Source organism: Oryzias latipes, chromosome 6, assembly GCF_002234675.1.
Source record: "Oryzias latipes chromosome 6, ASM223467v1".
Lineage (NCBI taxonomy): Eukaryota > Metazoa > Chordata > Actinopteri > Beloniformes > Adrianichthyidae > Oryzias > Oryzias latipes.
Window position 1 is genome coordinate 21,706,785 of NC_019864.2, and position 16,750 is coordinate 21,723,534.

At 42.2% G+C, this 16,750-nt stretch overlaps 1 protein-coding gene across 3 annotated transcripts; it reads right to left on the reverse strand.

The window, feature by feature from the left end:
* Positions 1 to 550: 550 nt before the first annotated feature.
* On the reverse strand, positions 551 to 13,670 carry LOC101155683 (ras association domain-containing protein 8). Of its 3 annotated transcripts, XM_020704129.2 has the most exons (7): positions 13,464 to 13,670; positions 13,352 to 13,389; positions 7,697 to 7,900; positions 6,265 to 7,058; positions 5,975 to 6,172; positions 4,943 to 5,087; positions 551 to 2,123 (listed from the first exon to the last, which is right to left on the reverse strand). In XM_020704129.2, exons 3-7 carry the CDS (start codon positions 7,797 to 7,799, stop codon positions 2,002 to 2,004), a joined length of 1,362 nt encoding a protein of 453 aa, XP_020559788.2. In that variant the 5' UTR covers positions 7,800 to 7,900; positions 13,352 to 13,389; positions 13,464 to 13,670; the 3' UTR covers positions 551 to 2,001. The 3 variants fall into 3 exon arrangements, with proteins under 3 accessions (XP_020559788.2, XP_020559790.2, XP_023811699.1); XM_020704131.2 differs by lacking the exon at positions 13,352 to 13,389; XM_023955931.1 differs by lacking the exons at positions 13,352 to 13,389; positions 13,464 to 13,670 and adding an exon at positions 11,597 to 13,315.
* Positions 13,671 to 16,750: the final 3,080 nt, after the last annotated feature.

Sequence of the window (16,750 nt, forward strand, 5' to 3'; positions counted from 1 at the left end):
ACTTCTCTCTGGACAGCCACTAGCCATGTGCTTTAAAGTCATTACATTAACTGAGCAATCACAAGTTTAGCTTAGTTTTTGATTTACTTATTTGTGCGTTCTGGAGGAAGTGTGAAACAAACAAGGGTTCTTGATGTCACCAGGGATGTACTTCTTTGTGTTGTACTTGTAGGTGCACCTCAGCCATACATTTATAAACTGAACTAATCTAAAATTAGATTCATACCAATTAAGTAGCCCTTACTTTTAAAACGTACTATTATTTTGTTTTTCTTCAGCCAGAGAGGCAGAATGTAGGAGGTAAAAGGGCCACATGTGGCCCTGGAGCCTCAGGTTGCAGACCCCTGGTCTAGAGAATTGCAAAGAAAACTTGTGTTGATTCTCCAACAGCTCTTTTATCTGTGCAGACGTTTCCCTCTACTGGACTAAATTTGAAACCCTCACTGTAGAACAAAGAATACAAATCTCTTTGCAGTCCTCCTTTTGACCATTTGCAAACTTTCACACAAATGCACGTTGTTAAACCATTGCATCAGTCAGAGAAACGGCATATTTTAACCGATGGTTTATTGAACCATGCAATCCGTATCATGCCATCAGCCTGTTACAGCCATACAAACCTTTCAAAAACACTCAGCAATGTATCAAAGGCAAAGAAAAATGTAAAAAAAAAAAGACAGGTTATATACAGTCGACATCTTGGAGTTTTCCAGAAGATTTGCAGTTGTAAACAGTGACCCTAACTGTGTGACAGTACAGATGCCAACTACAGTACACGCGCCTCGCCATGACGAGAAAAAAAAAAAAGTTTCACTGAACATTATGAAGTACAAAACAAATAAAGCGCAGGAGCATGAAGTGTTTTTTTAAAACACATAAGAAACTAGTTGACTGCAGTTTTCAAGTCAAGTACAAATATCTAATGACTGAACTTTGATTTATCCTTCATGTCTACACCAAGTCAGTGATCTCCATAGTCCGTTTGTGGACGAGCATAAGGCACTCTGAAGTGTTTAGCAGCTAAGCTACAACCTAAAGAGAGGCTTCATAACCTGGCTATTCTGTCTGTTGACACACGGCCAATGACGTGCTTCGCTCCTCCACTGTTCTGACTGCAGGCGAAACCGCCAGCTCAGACTCTAGACAGAGCTGCAGCTACCTGCTCAACGGCTGCACGCCTTTAGGTCTGCTCTGCTCGCCAGTCTAGGGCTGACACCATCATGCCACCACACCCGTCTGTCCCCGTATGGCCAGAGTTAGAAAATTTTAAAAATGACATTCAGCAAAAATATATCATGCTGTGGTTAAACAACAAAAATGCGCTCAACACTGCTTTAATATGCAGACTAAGAGACTGCATTTTTGTCAATCTACTAAGTCACTAAATAAAGCTGTCAAACATTCATCATCGACAAAAACCGTTTGTGCATAGTTTGAACTTGAGGGCAGATTGGTCACAGGTGAACCACGCACAGATCCTTCACATATATGGAGACACAAAGCCTGTACACACACAGCTGCTCGTCACAATCCATGAGCGTTGAGTTGAGTGCAGCACCGATTTGACTCCACCTACTTTGAAACACAAAAGGGAAACACTTTTTAATGAGAACGTCTTCTCCAGGGCCCATGTGGGCTAACTGCTGTGGAAAAGGGGCCACACCTTCACAACATTCTCAGAGACACGGTTCAGAAGGCAGAGGTTTGAAAATGACGATGCTTGAGAGAGTAACATGAACCATCCAGCAGGTATTACAGGGAGAGAGTAAGAGTACAGCAGGCGGTACGTTTCCATCAACAGCCAGAAATGAATCAAACGGCCTCATTTGGAGACCTTCTCATGTAAAACATGCTTCAAACCACCTTCAGCTTAAAAAAAAACCAAGTGCTTAGTGACTTCCATGCAGATTGTTCCTTCACCAAGACAACATACAAAATGCATAGTTGTGATAAGTTAAAACTCAGTCCTCGGAGGGGGGGGGGGGGGGGGGGGGGGGGGAATCACACATAGATCCCTTCTGGGTTTAGGCCAGAGCTGAGAGAGTTTTGAAGAACACGGAGGTGACTGGAGGTCAGGTGGGACACCACAGGGCGCTTCAGAGAGCCTGTTAGAGGAACTGACTCTGAGGAGAAAAAGAACAAAGAACAAATCTTTTCATTAAATTTTCCTCTGCGGCTGCTTTGTACCACCTTTAACTCTGTCATATGTACAAAAGTTATAAGCAAAACATCACATCTGCCCGTCCTGAGATGAGTTTTTTGTGGTGGGGTTTAAAGAAGAAAAAAAAAAAGAGCTTCAACTCCAAAAATAGAGGAAAAATAACCCATAGGAATAAAACATGATGTATTGCTGCTATGTAGCCACCAGGGGGCACAACTGAACTTTGCAAAACATAGAAGGAAAAAAAAAAAAGAAAAGAAAATCAGACTACAGTTAATTTAGAGTCGCACAAAGGGCCTTCTCATTCCCACTCATGTAGTGGAAGGTCACTAAAGGGTAATCACCACCCACATACCACCTTTCTTAATTAAAAGTCCTTTTCATTAAGCATGATTAAGAAACCCAACAGTGGAGGAACATTCACGTCAAGCACCTACACCAGGTAAGATCACCAACTGTAGAAATATAAATGCTGCACATTTTGAGCAGGTTGATGGCTGCTGGAAGCTTTTCTAGTGTCACTTAACAAATGAGCAAATATTTAGTAAACCTCTTCTTTATTTTTAATTGTCCAGTGTTTAAATGTATTAGATGCTTGAAACAAAACATTATCTAGAACGGAGTTTAAAAACGTATAATGGATATAAAATATACAAGAATTGACTTTAAGTAAGCTCAATCATTTATTTGGGTTTGTTTTGTTAAAAAAATACAAAATTATTAAATTCTACAAAAGACTCAATCAATTTGATTTTAATATCACAACTCCTACATTTCAAATCAGCAAATCTTTTTAATTTGACTAGAAATTAGTTTATTGTTGTTATTTCCATTCATTCAAATGACTGATACAAGGGGCAACTTTCATCTATAAAATTGATCATTACTATATTAAAAAGTTGTTTTTCCCCCATAAAGAAAACTTGAAACAAAAATCATCTTGAGGGTTTCAAAAATGGTTCTTAGTCTTCTAAGTAAAGATAAAATAGATTCATGTTTCTTAAACCCCGCCACAGTCTGTGTCGAGTTCCTCTCGCTCTTCATCAAGTAAAATGTCAAAATAAACACCTAACCAACAGCACAGAAAATGTCAGTTAAAATGTTAAACTTGACTTAAGTTTTGATCCTCATGTAGACATCATTTGGATCTTGTGAACCTCCACATTTGTAAAGGAATTAAGTCATTTCTGTTGCATGGCAAAACCTTTATTCTTAAAATAAGCTGTGACACCTTTATTTTGAAAGAAACTTTAATGGAGTTCTGTAGTTTTTGTTAGTTGGTGTTTGGCTGTGTCCAATAAAATAGACCAAAAGTTTTGGAAAAGTTCTCCTTTTGTCAAACACTTTCCAGCGGAACGTTTTCTGGGTTTACCTTCTCTAAGCCCCTCCCACTTCCATTCAGACCTGAGATAAGGGGAGATGAGGGCTAGGCTCCTCCCCACTTCCATCTCCTCATTGCCTTATCTCAGGTCTGAATGGAGTCCAGGCTTCCTTCCACCAGCTCCTGTTTGTTGTAGAACCCATTTTCATGTTTTCTTAATTTTTTTTTTTTAAACCCTTGTCCACCTCCCCTCTATTAGGAGACTTCTTGTCCCTGTCAGCCACCTGCATTTCAAATAAGACAGGAATATTATGTCTTTTTTTTAAGCAGCATCCTCTTCAAGCAACACTTCTGTAAATAAATGATCCACTTTGTAAAGTTCATCCAGAGGAGTTCTTAAATCCTTTTGTTTTCTCGTTGCCCCGCTGTCTGCAGTGCTTTAACAAGCTGAGCCAACTCGATGCAGGCGAAGAGGAGCTCTCTTCATCTGACTCATCTATCATTGTGTTCTTTTTTTGTTTTATAGAGGCTCACTTTTCGGCAACAAGAGGACAAGAGTTTAGGACTTTGAAAACAACTGGATGGGCGTGGGGGAGTGGTGGGAGGGGTGCATGTGTTGCATCATTACAGATGTTTGGACAAGCAGCTGTTTTTACTATAAACAAAGAAAAGAATGTATTTTATTAACTTCACGTCAGCTGATCTAAGTCGGACAAATATTTCTGTTGCTTGGAAAACACATTTTGTTTTTCACCACAGATTTTTGTTTTTTTGGACAGTCGGGGATCTTTTTCAGCGAGTATTATCATAAATGCTCACTTCTCCTTCATTGCCGTCAGCACAGAGGGCTGAGAACGCCTGCCCTGGCTGTCTGCTGCCGTTTGCTGTGGTGGCGAGGGGTCCGAGCCCCCCCCCACACACACACAGGGGGCGACTGTCAGAGGAACGATGATGGACGGAGCGAGAAGGTCGAGTGAATTATAGCGGCTCCAAAGCCCGTCTGGAGGTAAGTAGGCAGTTGCTGGCGTGCAAGCTTCCAACTGCCACTTAAAACGGGATGAAAGAATGATCAAGACTGCACGTTCTTTTCATTACTGCCATTTTCCGCTCGCTTCCTTCATCTCAAACTGAAACCCACACGTCTCTGCTTGGCGGAACGCAGAGGTGAGCATTTTGCTCTCAGCAGGCGGTCGAGCCACAGAGCTGGGGAATGAAAGGGCCTCATGTGGACAGGAGGACAGAACGGATGAACACGGACACCACTTGACCCCCACTTTCATTTAAAACCGTGGTTGCTCCGTCCAGTATGCTGAATGTCTGAGTGACAACCTGAGAGCACCACCTTGGAAAAGCCATTTGCCCCGGATCAGATCTTTCCGTCGGCAAACATAATTGTCCGTTTTCTGCGTCAGCTGGAGGGCAGGAGCAGCCAGACGAATGATTAGAGGAAGATCACTAACCTGCACAGCGACTGCTGCGGGCGCCGTCATCCTCAGAGGGTTCGGCTGGCAACACTGTAACCTTGGTCCCGGTCTGCTTGATAAACTGCTGCAGGTTCACCTGCCTCAGCTCCTTGGTCAGCTGCTCCAGCTCGTGCTGCATGTCCTTCAGTCACAGCATAGAGAGACGCTCTCAGAACACAGCAGGATAGACGGCTCTTTCTCTACTCTTGGGGCAGAGAGGTTAGCGTTTTCTCTACAGACTTGGGCATGTAATGATAGTCGTTCAAGAACAGATGGGGAAATGACTTTAGAAGCCAGTTCTGAAATGTTTTTAAGACTAATTGCAAACCCAATTTGTGTAGCGACACCTGAACACAACAGTTTTGAATGAGGAGGCGTTTACATAAACTTTTTATTGGAAGTGCATTGGCGAGGTTGGTGTAAACGTAGTTTTAAAAACCCACTCCGATAAGAATTGTGTTTTTTGGTGTTTTTCACGCGTTTTTGTGGCCTTTTACCGATGATGGAGGACATTTATAAATAGAATTAAGCTTAAAATTGCATTTCTGAGAATTTCTTTGATCAAATTGTTGTGAATCTGGAGCAGACAAAAAAAATGCAGTTTCTTTGTGACAGAAAATACGCTGAGCGGGCCACAAGCTTCCTGCTCCGGGGTCTCGGCAACAGGAAGGGGAAGGGTGGCGACGTTCCTATGCGCCAACAGTCCCGCCCGCAACTCAGAGGGGAATTTCTAATGAACTCTTGCCGCTGTGCAGAAACTATGTCCTGGAAAATAACACGTTTTTGATTTTGGCCAAAAAAAAAACACCTGAATAATCATAATGAAAAGACCACTGGAAACACTTTAAAATAGATCAAAAAGATAATTGGAGTGAGATTTTAAATATAAAAACAGACCAGATTTTTAGAAACTGCACAATTAAAAATGTGACAAAACCACCTGTGAAATAAACACACGTCACTTCTCGATCCATCCTCCATCAGAGTCATTTTGTCTGAAACTTTAGTGTGATGGTAAATATTTCCCACCTGAATCTTTTTGCTGCTTTGACTGAGCGATCGGTCCACAGCCCTGCTGCTGCTCTCCAGCTGCACCGCCTGCCTCTCCTGAGCCTTCAGCTCCGCCCGGATCCTGAGGACCTGAGCTCGCGCCTCTGCCTCGCTGACCCACTGGGTCTCCTGCTGCTCTCTCTGGAGTTTCTCCTCCTTCAGGCCCGCCTCCACACCCTGAGGAGAACAGAAGGAACCCTGGGCTAAAATATAGCAAAAAAAAAAAACATCTGCAACACCGCAACAAAACAGAAAAACGAACGCCTAACCTGGACCCTCGCCAGTTTCTCTTCAATTTCCCGCTCACAGCCCTGAAGGCGGCCTCGTAGCTCCTGCAGCCTCTCCTCCAGCTGCCTTTCACTTTCCACCTCAATCTGCAGCTCTGTGGCCCAAAACTCTTCCTCCTCCATTTCCACCTCATTCTTCCTTAAGTGCTTCTCTAGCTTGGAAATCTCCTCCGACAGTCCTCCTCCAAGCTCCACACTGCAGCCTCCAGGAAAGCCCCCTTGCCCCCCAGCCCACGCGTGGAGCTCAGCTTCATTGGCCATCAGCTTCCTGTCCAGCATGTTCAGAGTGTCTCTCTGCAGACTGACCAGTCTGACCAGATCCTCCATGCTACGGGTCCATAAGCTGGTTGAGGTGGCCCCAAAGACTGGAGAGGAATGGAAATGGTTCCTGTCCCCACCGAGCAGGAACCTTCTCTTCCCCTCTGCGTCACAGGCCCGTCCGACGCTCAGCATCTCCCTCAGACTTCTGGGTGCTCCTGAGAACGTGAGGGACTTTCGGCGCGGCTCCCGGCGATGAAGCAAATGCTCGTGTGGATGACGAAGCTTTGCGAGGGGCGGGAGACTTTGACGATGCAGCCCGCGCTCTGGGGCCCTGAGCGGGGGGCCCTCTGAGGGAGGCCGCTCCGTCAGCGATGGGCCGGTGCGGTGCAGAACCAGCTGGACGTCCCCGGCGTACTGACCCCAGGTGTTCAGAGACGCCACGGGACTCTCGTTCGGGGCCAGATGCCGCTCTGTGTCCCGCCATCTTTCAACTAAAGTGTATCTCCCTGTGCGTCCTGCAGAAGAACAATGAAGTGTATAAACTTTAGGTGAAGAAAACTTTAACAAAAAACAAAAAAAGATCAGTCAGCAAAGACCTGCATTATACAAGGATAGGTTTCATATTTTTGATGCAATTATCAACAAGTTGCTTCGTGCTGTTTGGATAAAATCCCAGCTCCACACCTCTTAAATTGTCAGAATGGAAACGCGTTCTATCCCCAAATGAAATCAGCCCTGATGTCTAATCACTTAACGTGTTGTAAATGAGTTAAGCATCAAACGGCAGAAGGAAGCTCATCGACAGGAAAAGTGCCGCCTTCGCAGTTTGGCAGGATGCTCGGAGATGAGTCAGACTTTCCCTCCTCTTTCGCCTCCCCCGAGCATTTTTGGGAAGAAAGTCAATACAGTATGATCAAGTGTTCCTATAGAAGCCATAACGGGAAGACGAGGTGCTCAAATTTATAAAAAAAAAAGAAGAAAAAAAAGAACCCCAGGGTAGCCTCTGAGTATGAGCCACTGTATCTCAGCAGGAGCTTTTTAGATGTAGGCAGGAGGGATGAGGGTTGTTTATTTCACTAAAGCTTCTCTTCTGTACTCGACAATGTGCCCGATTCCGTTCTGCATCACAGGTACACGTGCGGCGAATACTCACCTATGGCCTGAGCCAGAGCAATTACCACTTCCTGGCAGGTGGTTGCTTCTGTGACCCCGCACACGACTCGCTGGACTCCATCCACCCAGACCTTCAGCTCCATTTTGGTTCAGAGACGAGGGAGCCAGTTATGGTGCAGTAGCTGCAACATTATCGAGAGCTGCAATGATGCGGGGCGGCAGAGAGGGCCCCGTGGCTAATTCACTGTGGAGGAAAAAAAAACAGGAAACAGTCAGTCAGGATGTCCTCCAGGCCAAAGCTACAAGGCTCCTGCGCTTGATAATGGAGCTAATTGAAGCGAGGAATAGAAAACTGGCCCAGGGGGGAATTTACTCCTAGCTTAAAAGGTAAAGGACGGTCCAGCAGAAAAGGATCTGCTGGCATGCCAGCACCAGCTGGCCACAACACGTTTGTTCTTTCCTAAAAGCGGAACAGAACGGTCGGGGGTGCAGGAAGAATCTGCCAGCAGGCATTCCCAAAATTCAGTTCCTGCTTTTGTGCAGAAATTCTGATAGAAACAGTGAAGATTCTGTGGAAATACTGGTAGGCTGACAATTTATTTCATAAAATAACCGTTTTAAAAGTTTAATTGTTGCATTCTGCAAGACATCTGACACGGTCCTGGCTTTGCTCTGCATGCACAACAACAGTTTTCTCTGATAAAGAGACCGTCTGGCTGACAGATAACCAGAGCTGCCTTGAAGTGAACAAATCAGCTACAAAATCCTCAAAGATGACATTTGGAGAACAAAAAGAGCCTCTCCATACAGAGGGATTCCTCAAGGACAGTCCACATGAACGGAATGAAAAGCATTTCTTTCTTTATCACTGCACACGAACCTAACCTTCACTGAAAATGCACTGCTGTGTCAAAAGGTTCTTTTGTTCTCCAAGCTACCCCTCTGTCCACATTCACATCCATGTGTTCCTCCATGCACCAGTCCATCAGAGACGGGATTAAAATATATACATTTTTGCATTTGAATTCATTATTAAAGTTTAATCAGTTAAGAAATTTAACCTAATGATGCTTTTATATGATTATTATGTAAGGAAAAGGAAAGTAGAATATAAAAAAAGGTAAATTCTGAAGGTGATCGTCACGTTTGAGAAGCAAAAACAGCCATTTTCTGCTTTTTTTCCCTTTGAGATCGTCTTTAGAGAAAATTCACTTCAAGTAAAACTGTTCCAAAGAAAGCATTGAAATGTCTTCAGCACATCTACTCATTCAAAGAATAATATCGAGCATTTGGAGGTCGAGAGCGTCCTCTTTGTCAGCAGCCTGCTGCCTCTATTCTTGGCGCTCTCACAGTGGGTTAGAAAGTGCTTTTGTTCCTCGTTCAGTCTGACCTTAGATGGCAGCAAATGACCAAAGCAGCAATTTCCAACCACTGACCACTTGAAGTGAGCCAATTTCACTTCATTAGTCTTTAGAAATGTGAAGATTGAATCTATACAACTGAGACCAGGAACAAATGATCACATATATCACAGGTGCTGTGTACCTGCTGGGCGTGGTAAATTAATGGCCGCCTTTTTCCATTTTTTCCATCTAGTCTGTTCTATTGGCCTACTCTCTGGCTGACCCTAAAGACTCCCTCTGATGAAAATTGTGTTGTTGTGGCATTTTTCCCTGATAAAGAGGACACTTGGTAAGAAAATTAAGCTTAAAATTGCAGTTGTGCAGTAAAATGCAGTTTAAAAAAGCTTGTACTACGGCGAGCCACAAGTTCTTGTGCACTTGTAGATGACTAGATCCAGGTACATCTTTTTTTTTCCTCACCCAAGAATCTGGCTCAAATCTGAACGGCTGGATTGCTCCATAAATGATGACCGTTTTGTTAGGTTAGCTCGGGGTCGTAAGGCGCAGTGTATAAGCTGGTGAGACAGCCTGTAAACAGATGGATGATGGGAAATGGGGCAGGCTTACTCAGTGCCCACTGTCCCGCTCACAACTATGAAATGAATTTCTAATGAACTACTGCGGCTCTGCAGAAACTGTCAGCAAATGACTATTTCATTTTTTTATTTTGGCTAAAAACTGCATAATCATAATTAAAAGACCACTGGAAAGGCTTTGAAAATAGATTTAAAAAAGATGATCAGAGTGGGTCTTTAAAAAAAAATGACAAGGCTGAAAGAAAACCTGGTTAAAAAGACCTGATAAAATATGTGGATTCCATTCAATGCATCTGAAAACTCATGAGGAGAAACGGTGATTTCATTTCTCTTCAGTCTCCACAGAATGGGATCTGGGATTGGAGAGGGAGATGGAGCCACACTGGTAAGCATCAGGCATTGGAAATGACTTCACAGGAGCCAATGGAAACTCACTGAACGGAAACTAGATGCTGGTTTAAAGCTAAACTTTGCTGATCTTCCTTTGGGCAGCTTTTGGTTGACTGTTGCCAAGTAGTTTCCCATTCTGGCGAGCTGCTGAGGAAGAGCTTTGTTTGTGTCTTTCTTAAATTCCTGCCAGCTTTCCATTCCCATCAGCTTTCCAATCACTTTCGCAAAAGTTGGTGTAAATGCATTTTGAAACCACATTACCAACCAAAGTCTCTACATATACGAGTTAAGCTTTATAGCGTCCTTCTGCTGTGCCCCCAACACATGAGGATAAAGGAGTACTTAAAACCAGGCAAGGCCCCTCTTTTTTTGTTTTCTCCCCCTGCAGTGTCCCAAAACACTGACACCATTTTGTACGGCTCCTCACTACAGCGAGCGCATGCTGGTCCTGGTAAAAAGAAGCAGGCCCAGCTGAACAGGAGAATGGAGACACTGAAGAGTTAAAAGGAATGAGATGTAAAAAAAAAAAGAAAAAGCTGCAGAAGCACTTTAAAACTAATGGCATGTGAATCCAAGGGATTTATAAAGGAAAACTGCTGGGAGGGCTTTATATTTGCTCAGGCATTACAGTGGGTTGTAGGCCCATTCAGAGCTCCTCCTTGCAGCAGCTCTGGGGAACTTAGCAGGGATTTCCAAATGTCATTTGCAATGGACCAGACCCTTAGCATTTACTACTAATGGTGTATTTATTAACTTTAGTCCAAACTAAAGAAGCAGGCACGGCAGCGCAGGGCAGGGTGCCATCCTGAGCTCTGGAAGGATGCCTGCCTCCTGATTAATGCAGCCTAATGCCAGAACGATTTTTCAGGGGGATTCAAATAAACCTCTGCTGTGTTTGAACCCCCACGTCTGCTAAATGACGTCTGAGTTTGCAGAGGACCGACTCAGGGCAGGTGTGATTCCCGCCTGCTGCTGACAAATCTCCAGACCATACGGGAGCTCTGAGCTGGCAGGAAAAACCTCCGACGGTGAAAACAGGCCACCATATGTTCCTGTGGGCGTTTAATCAACACAACCGGGATACCTCAGCAACACACGGGAGTAAAGGAAGGAGAACACTTACAAGCGAAGCATCAAAAACTAAAAAGATGCACAAGAAAAAGAGGGAATTCATTGAGGTACTGAATCACAGCACAGCGGGAGGTTTGTCTGAGGAGCAGCATATTATAAGTGTGCATGCACGCCACACAATGGAATGGATGCTATTTTAGTTCTAGTAACCTTTTGTTCAATGCAAAGCTTCAATAAAGCTAACAAATGAAAAGGCCTCCTGAGTTTCCAAACTTTCCAGCGCTACTGGTAATTAAAGACAAAAGGGCTCCCTGCATCCTGATGCCACATTAGTCCAAGGCTTCCAAACTCTTGCAAGCTGGTTAGCAAACTTTAATTCACACTGAGCACCCAGTAGAGCGGCATGTAATTACCAGCGATTTATATTCTGCTGTAATTTGCAACAGCTTGTTGTGAAACTGATCTCTGCAAGAAGCCGGAGACAGATGCTGGTGATGCTGGGTAAGGCAAAAAAAAAAAAAAAAAGGACATAAATCAAACCTTTTGCCCCTTGCAGTTCTTCAAGATGGTGTGGATGTGCAGGGGATGCATCCAATCTGTGGGTTTTTCAGTCCTTTGGAGGAGAAAACGCATGCTTGCTGACAGGATGGAGCTGCTACAGAAAAAAGTGCAACTCTACGAGCTTCCAGCATGCATGCCCTCCTTGAGTGTAAACTTTGCAGAGCACGGTGAAGAGGCCTTGATGCTGCAGAGTGGAAAAATGATAACAACTAGGGGCATGCATTCCCGGGATGGGAGAAGGCAATCAGAACCAGATAAGAACGTGATGGTTCTCCTTTAGTTCTGAAGCTCAGGACAGGTACGCAACAACGTGCAACCCATATAAAAACTCACTTGTTTTGATCATTTTTAAAGCGTTCCCAGTGGGCTTTCAACTATGATAACTATGATTATGCATTTTAGCCAAAATCAAGACACCTGTGTCGTTTCTGCAAAAACCACAGTAATTTATTAGAAATTTGCCTCTGAGTTGTGGGCGGGACCGTTGGCACAGAACCCACCCTGTCCCCTTTTGTCACTCATAACTAAGAGCTCTCCGTTTACATGCTCTCCTGCAAGCTTACAGCCCCTCACAATCCCAAGCTAACATTAGTGGTGCGCCAAAAACGGCGAGCAATGTTGGAGCCATCTAGCCATACGGCATTAAAGCCAGTTGTCAGCTCAGACGAGGAAAACAAAGACGCACATGGATTGTCTTTGTCTGCAAGTGGATGCATCAGAATGGAGCGGAGCAGGGAGCTTGTGGACCGCCCAGCAAGTTTTCTGCAATTTTTTCATCCGCTTCACAATGATTTGAATAAAGAAAGACTTGATTATTGGGCACCAAGGCAGATGAAACAGCCGTTTCCACAGATGCACACGCTTCCATTCCAAGACCAAACTGAACTGGATTAAAGCCTTCCAAAATCAAAGCACCAAAGTAACACAGCAGCAAATCCAAAGCAAAGACCTATTTTGCTACAGGACACCCACAGCTCCCCCTCCCCCTCCAGTGTCTCCTTCCTGAGCTCATATTCAAACTTTTGGGGAGCTGAAGCAGCCTCCCCCATTAGGGAGGTCACTGCTGGCTGAATGTCAAACATCTGGACGGCACGTTCAGCCAGTAATAATGCCTCTTTTGTTCCCTTGCCATTTTCACTGCTTATATTGCCCACTTATTTTGCAGGAGGGGGGGGGGGGGGTTCTGCAACATCCCCTTGACAGGCATCCAGCCAATTTCTGTACATGTTGGGTTTTTTTTTTCTTCCTTTTTCCAAAACATCATCTGCTTTTGTGTCCGTGACTAGTTTGACGGGAGCTGCTGTCTGTCTGACAGTCACGAGCATGAAGCGCAGAGATAAATCACTGATGTTTCAGGCAATCCAACAAGCAAACTTTTTCTTTTATTTTTTTAGTTAGCCTACTAACTCCAAGTGCGACAACTGCGCAGAGGATTCGGCCCACAGAGAGAGTCAGCATCAGCCGGGAACAGCCTCAAAGCATCTTCAGACATTTCTGATCCCAGAGCTCCAGAGTTAGCATAATACTATCGCAGCACGGTTCAATAGTTGCAGCGAGCGAAGAAGCTGCAGAAATGGCGTTTAAAGGGGCTTCAAAAAGTGATCCTCTGAAGAACCGAACCCGGTATCGAGTCCGGTTCTTCAGAGAACCGAACCCGGTATCGAGTCCGGTTCTTCAGAGGATTCCACTAAAGCGGACTAAAACAGCGGGTGGAAATCTGCTCACAGGTCTTACCGTAGCGGTATCGACGAGATCCGACTTCGCTTTTCCTTCTGAGGGTGGAAGTTTGGGGAATAATCACGGACAGCCCCAATAAATCTGCCGATAAAGTCAAATTAGCACCCACCTTACTACTGGCGCGTGACAGGGAAATCTGGCTAAAAGAGCCTCCAAATTCCTTCTCAGTGACGGTTCAAAACGCGTCAGGAAAGTTTGTGAGCGTCCTCTGTGGACGACCCTCCTCTGCAGTCTCTCCTGTGAGCTGCGGAAAATGCCCCTCCGTCCCTCTGTTTCACTTCTCCTGCTGGTAAATACATCGCACTGGAACTGGGACACCGCAAGGCATGATGGACTGTTTAAAGCTGCAAAACATTCAGACGAAAAAAGAGTTGAAAAAAACAAAACACGATTTTACGTCTGGATTAAGACCCCCTTTCTCTTTTCTGCTTCAGTGAACCCAAGGAAAGTTCACTCCAAAGTTGACATAGTTATACATATGTAAAATATATCAATGTGTTACAAATTACAAACCTCCAGGTTTTACTTAAATAAATGAATTATTTTTAAAGCTCTTTTCTGCATTATAATACTTTTCAAATAAACCTAAAATCCACATTAAAAAAAAAAAATCAGTCACACCTGCTCTTTCTTATGAAAAAACAACTGCCAACAAATTCTCTAAGTGTTTTGACAAAGTGGAGAATTTGTTAGATAAATGAGAGTACCCATCAACATAAAAACAATGCAGAAACTTCTAAAATGATGTAGAAAGTTACACATTGCTTTAGAAAACTAATCTTAAACATTTCTGGACAGGAAGCTGTGTTCAAAATTAATAATGAAAGTAGACCGTATACTACAAAGAATTGAAAAACACCATTTGTTACTTTTTCTTCTTAAAAAAATCTTTACGTTTAGGAATAAAATGCCAAAATCAGGGGTCCCGCTAGCAAAAATAGTAAAGTTTAGCATAGTATGGGAAGTATGCTATAGACCATGCAGTGTAGGAGGTATACCTACTGAATACTTCTTCCAACTGCATTGAAACATTTTAAGTTTACAATGTATAAATGGTATATAAAAAGTAAACTTTACGTCTACTGCCTCACTTTTACTAAGTGTTATTGTAATACACTTAAATAGACAACTTTTCTCTCTAAATTTTCTCAGAGGACAACTCCATATTAAAACAATATCAGGTGGAAACAACATTTTTGCTTCTTCTTCGTGTTTATTTTTCTGTCAGTATGCACATATTTGCAGATTTCATTATTTAAATGAACTGGGAGCATTGGCAGTTAATTTTCCACTAGTTCACCACAAAACCACATCTCACACCAGTTTAGAAAATGTAGCTGATGTTGAAAAATATGTAACCCAACAGTCAGACTTTCCTATGATCACAACAAAATGTACAAAAGTTATTGCAACAAATTACAGAGTTTTACAAAACTTTGGAATTGACCAGAAAACCACAAAATTGAAGGGATTTCTGGAAGCTAAGCAATATTCCTAATTCTATATATGTAAATTTGTCTTAATATGTGAAATGTGTTACAAGTTACGTTATTTTAGTTTTATTATTTCCTACATGCCCTTGTTTTTACGTTTGTTCCTTTGGGATTTTTTAAAAGTTTCTTAAATGTTGACTATGTTTTCGGACTGTCTTCTAATTTCTAAAACTAAACATTTCATTATACCACTCCACAACAAAATATTCTTTAAATTTGAAAAAATGTTTAGTATTCTTGATTACAATTTACTAGGAATACAAAAATAAACATGCAACCCTTGTGCTATCCTAGGCACTTTGACAGTGGGAGTTGGGTCATCTAGACCCACTAGACAGTGTGCTGAATCTTTTTTCTTCAATGATTTGTGATCTTCACTGGTGTCCATGGATTACCGTACATGAAATCTTTCCACCTTTATCCACCTTTGTCATGGTAGGAATAACACGTCAATGTAAGGATCGGGTCATAAGATAGCACAAGGGTTAAAGATAAATAAACACCTTTATGGATAAGCTAAAACCATAAACTCAGCCTGTTGGTGCTACATGAATCCATGATGTCTGTGCGCTGAGGTTTACTGCCCTCTTGTGACAGTAGGATCTCAGTAAGTAAGATTTAACAACTTTTTTTCTTTCAAAAATAAAAGCCTTCAGATTTCCACCACAAAGCAGGAGGATTAGAGAAGGGCTTTCAGATCAAGAATCAAGTATTACATTCGTGTATTTTATAATATTTTTTTTTTATCAGTGTCCATCTATTGGTTTTAATAATATATTTAGGGGTTTTTAGCAGCTGTTTGCTGTAAAGCATAAGAGATCCCTGAGACAAAAAAACATACCGGTAGTTTGATGTGCAAAAAACAAAAGATCATCCAGAATAGTTCATACTAGAAATGTTTAAACTTTTGATTTTCTTGTGTTTTCAATGCATCAAAATCATTTACAATAAAACAAAAAAAAATGACTGTACAGTATTTAAGTTATTAGTATTAGTATAAAAAAAGAAAGAAACACACATTGTTTATGCTCACATAGCAACACTATATTTATTATTTCTAAAATACATCATGGTATGTTGTTCTAGAACAATGAATTATATTAGTTGTGTTTTTAAAATGTTTTGTAGGATATTCAAAACCTTCTAATCGTTCTTCTTTAGATTTTCCAATCAGATGTCATCATATTCATCTTGAAAATAATTATCTTTGACATATAAAGATCCCAGAGCAACACAACAACTTCAAATTCACCTTTAGATTTTTTTTCCTCCCTCAAGCCGTTTGCAATCTTGTTCTGATTGTACTGACACTTTGACATCTATCAAGCTGAGTTGACTCTGAGCTGTGGATCTTTTTGTTTGCCTTTTGCAGAGTCTGACCCTATACTAACCTTTCTGTGATTTCTGCTCCTGTTATTATTACCAAACTCTTGAATGCTTCCAGGACGAGTCCTAATCTTGCTGTGGAATGAAAGCATGATTGTTTGGAAGTTCTTGTAACCCTTGGCTAGCCAAAGAAAGGTTGCTGTCATGGTTGTTATCTTTCTTCTTATGTTTAACACACATTTAAAATTTTAGTTATATTCAGGGATGAATGTAGACTTTTGTTTATGCCAGTGCCATAACAAGTCTCATCAACATAATTTTTTTAATAACAATAAATGCAGATTAGGATTGTAACAATTATTCAATGAGTGATTTATCTAACCAATCGATCTGTCTGATTCAAGTGTTTATTGAATCAAATCAAATTATATAATTATAAAATTGTTTCAAAATGAAATAAATTGGATCCATCTTGGAAAATACCATTTGGATTGAGACTTGGTAGGTTTATGTTACTAAAATGTAAAAATGACCAAGTGCATCACAGTGGACAACAAGGTTGATGACAGCAAAAAAC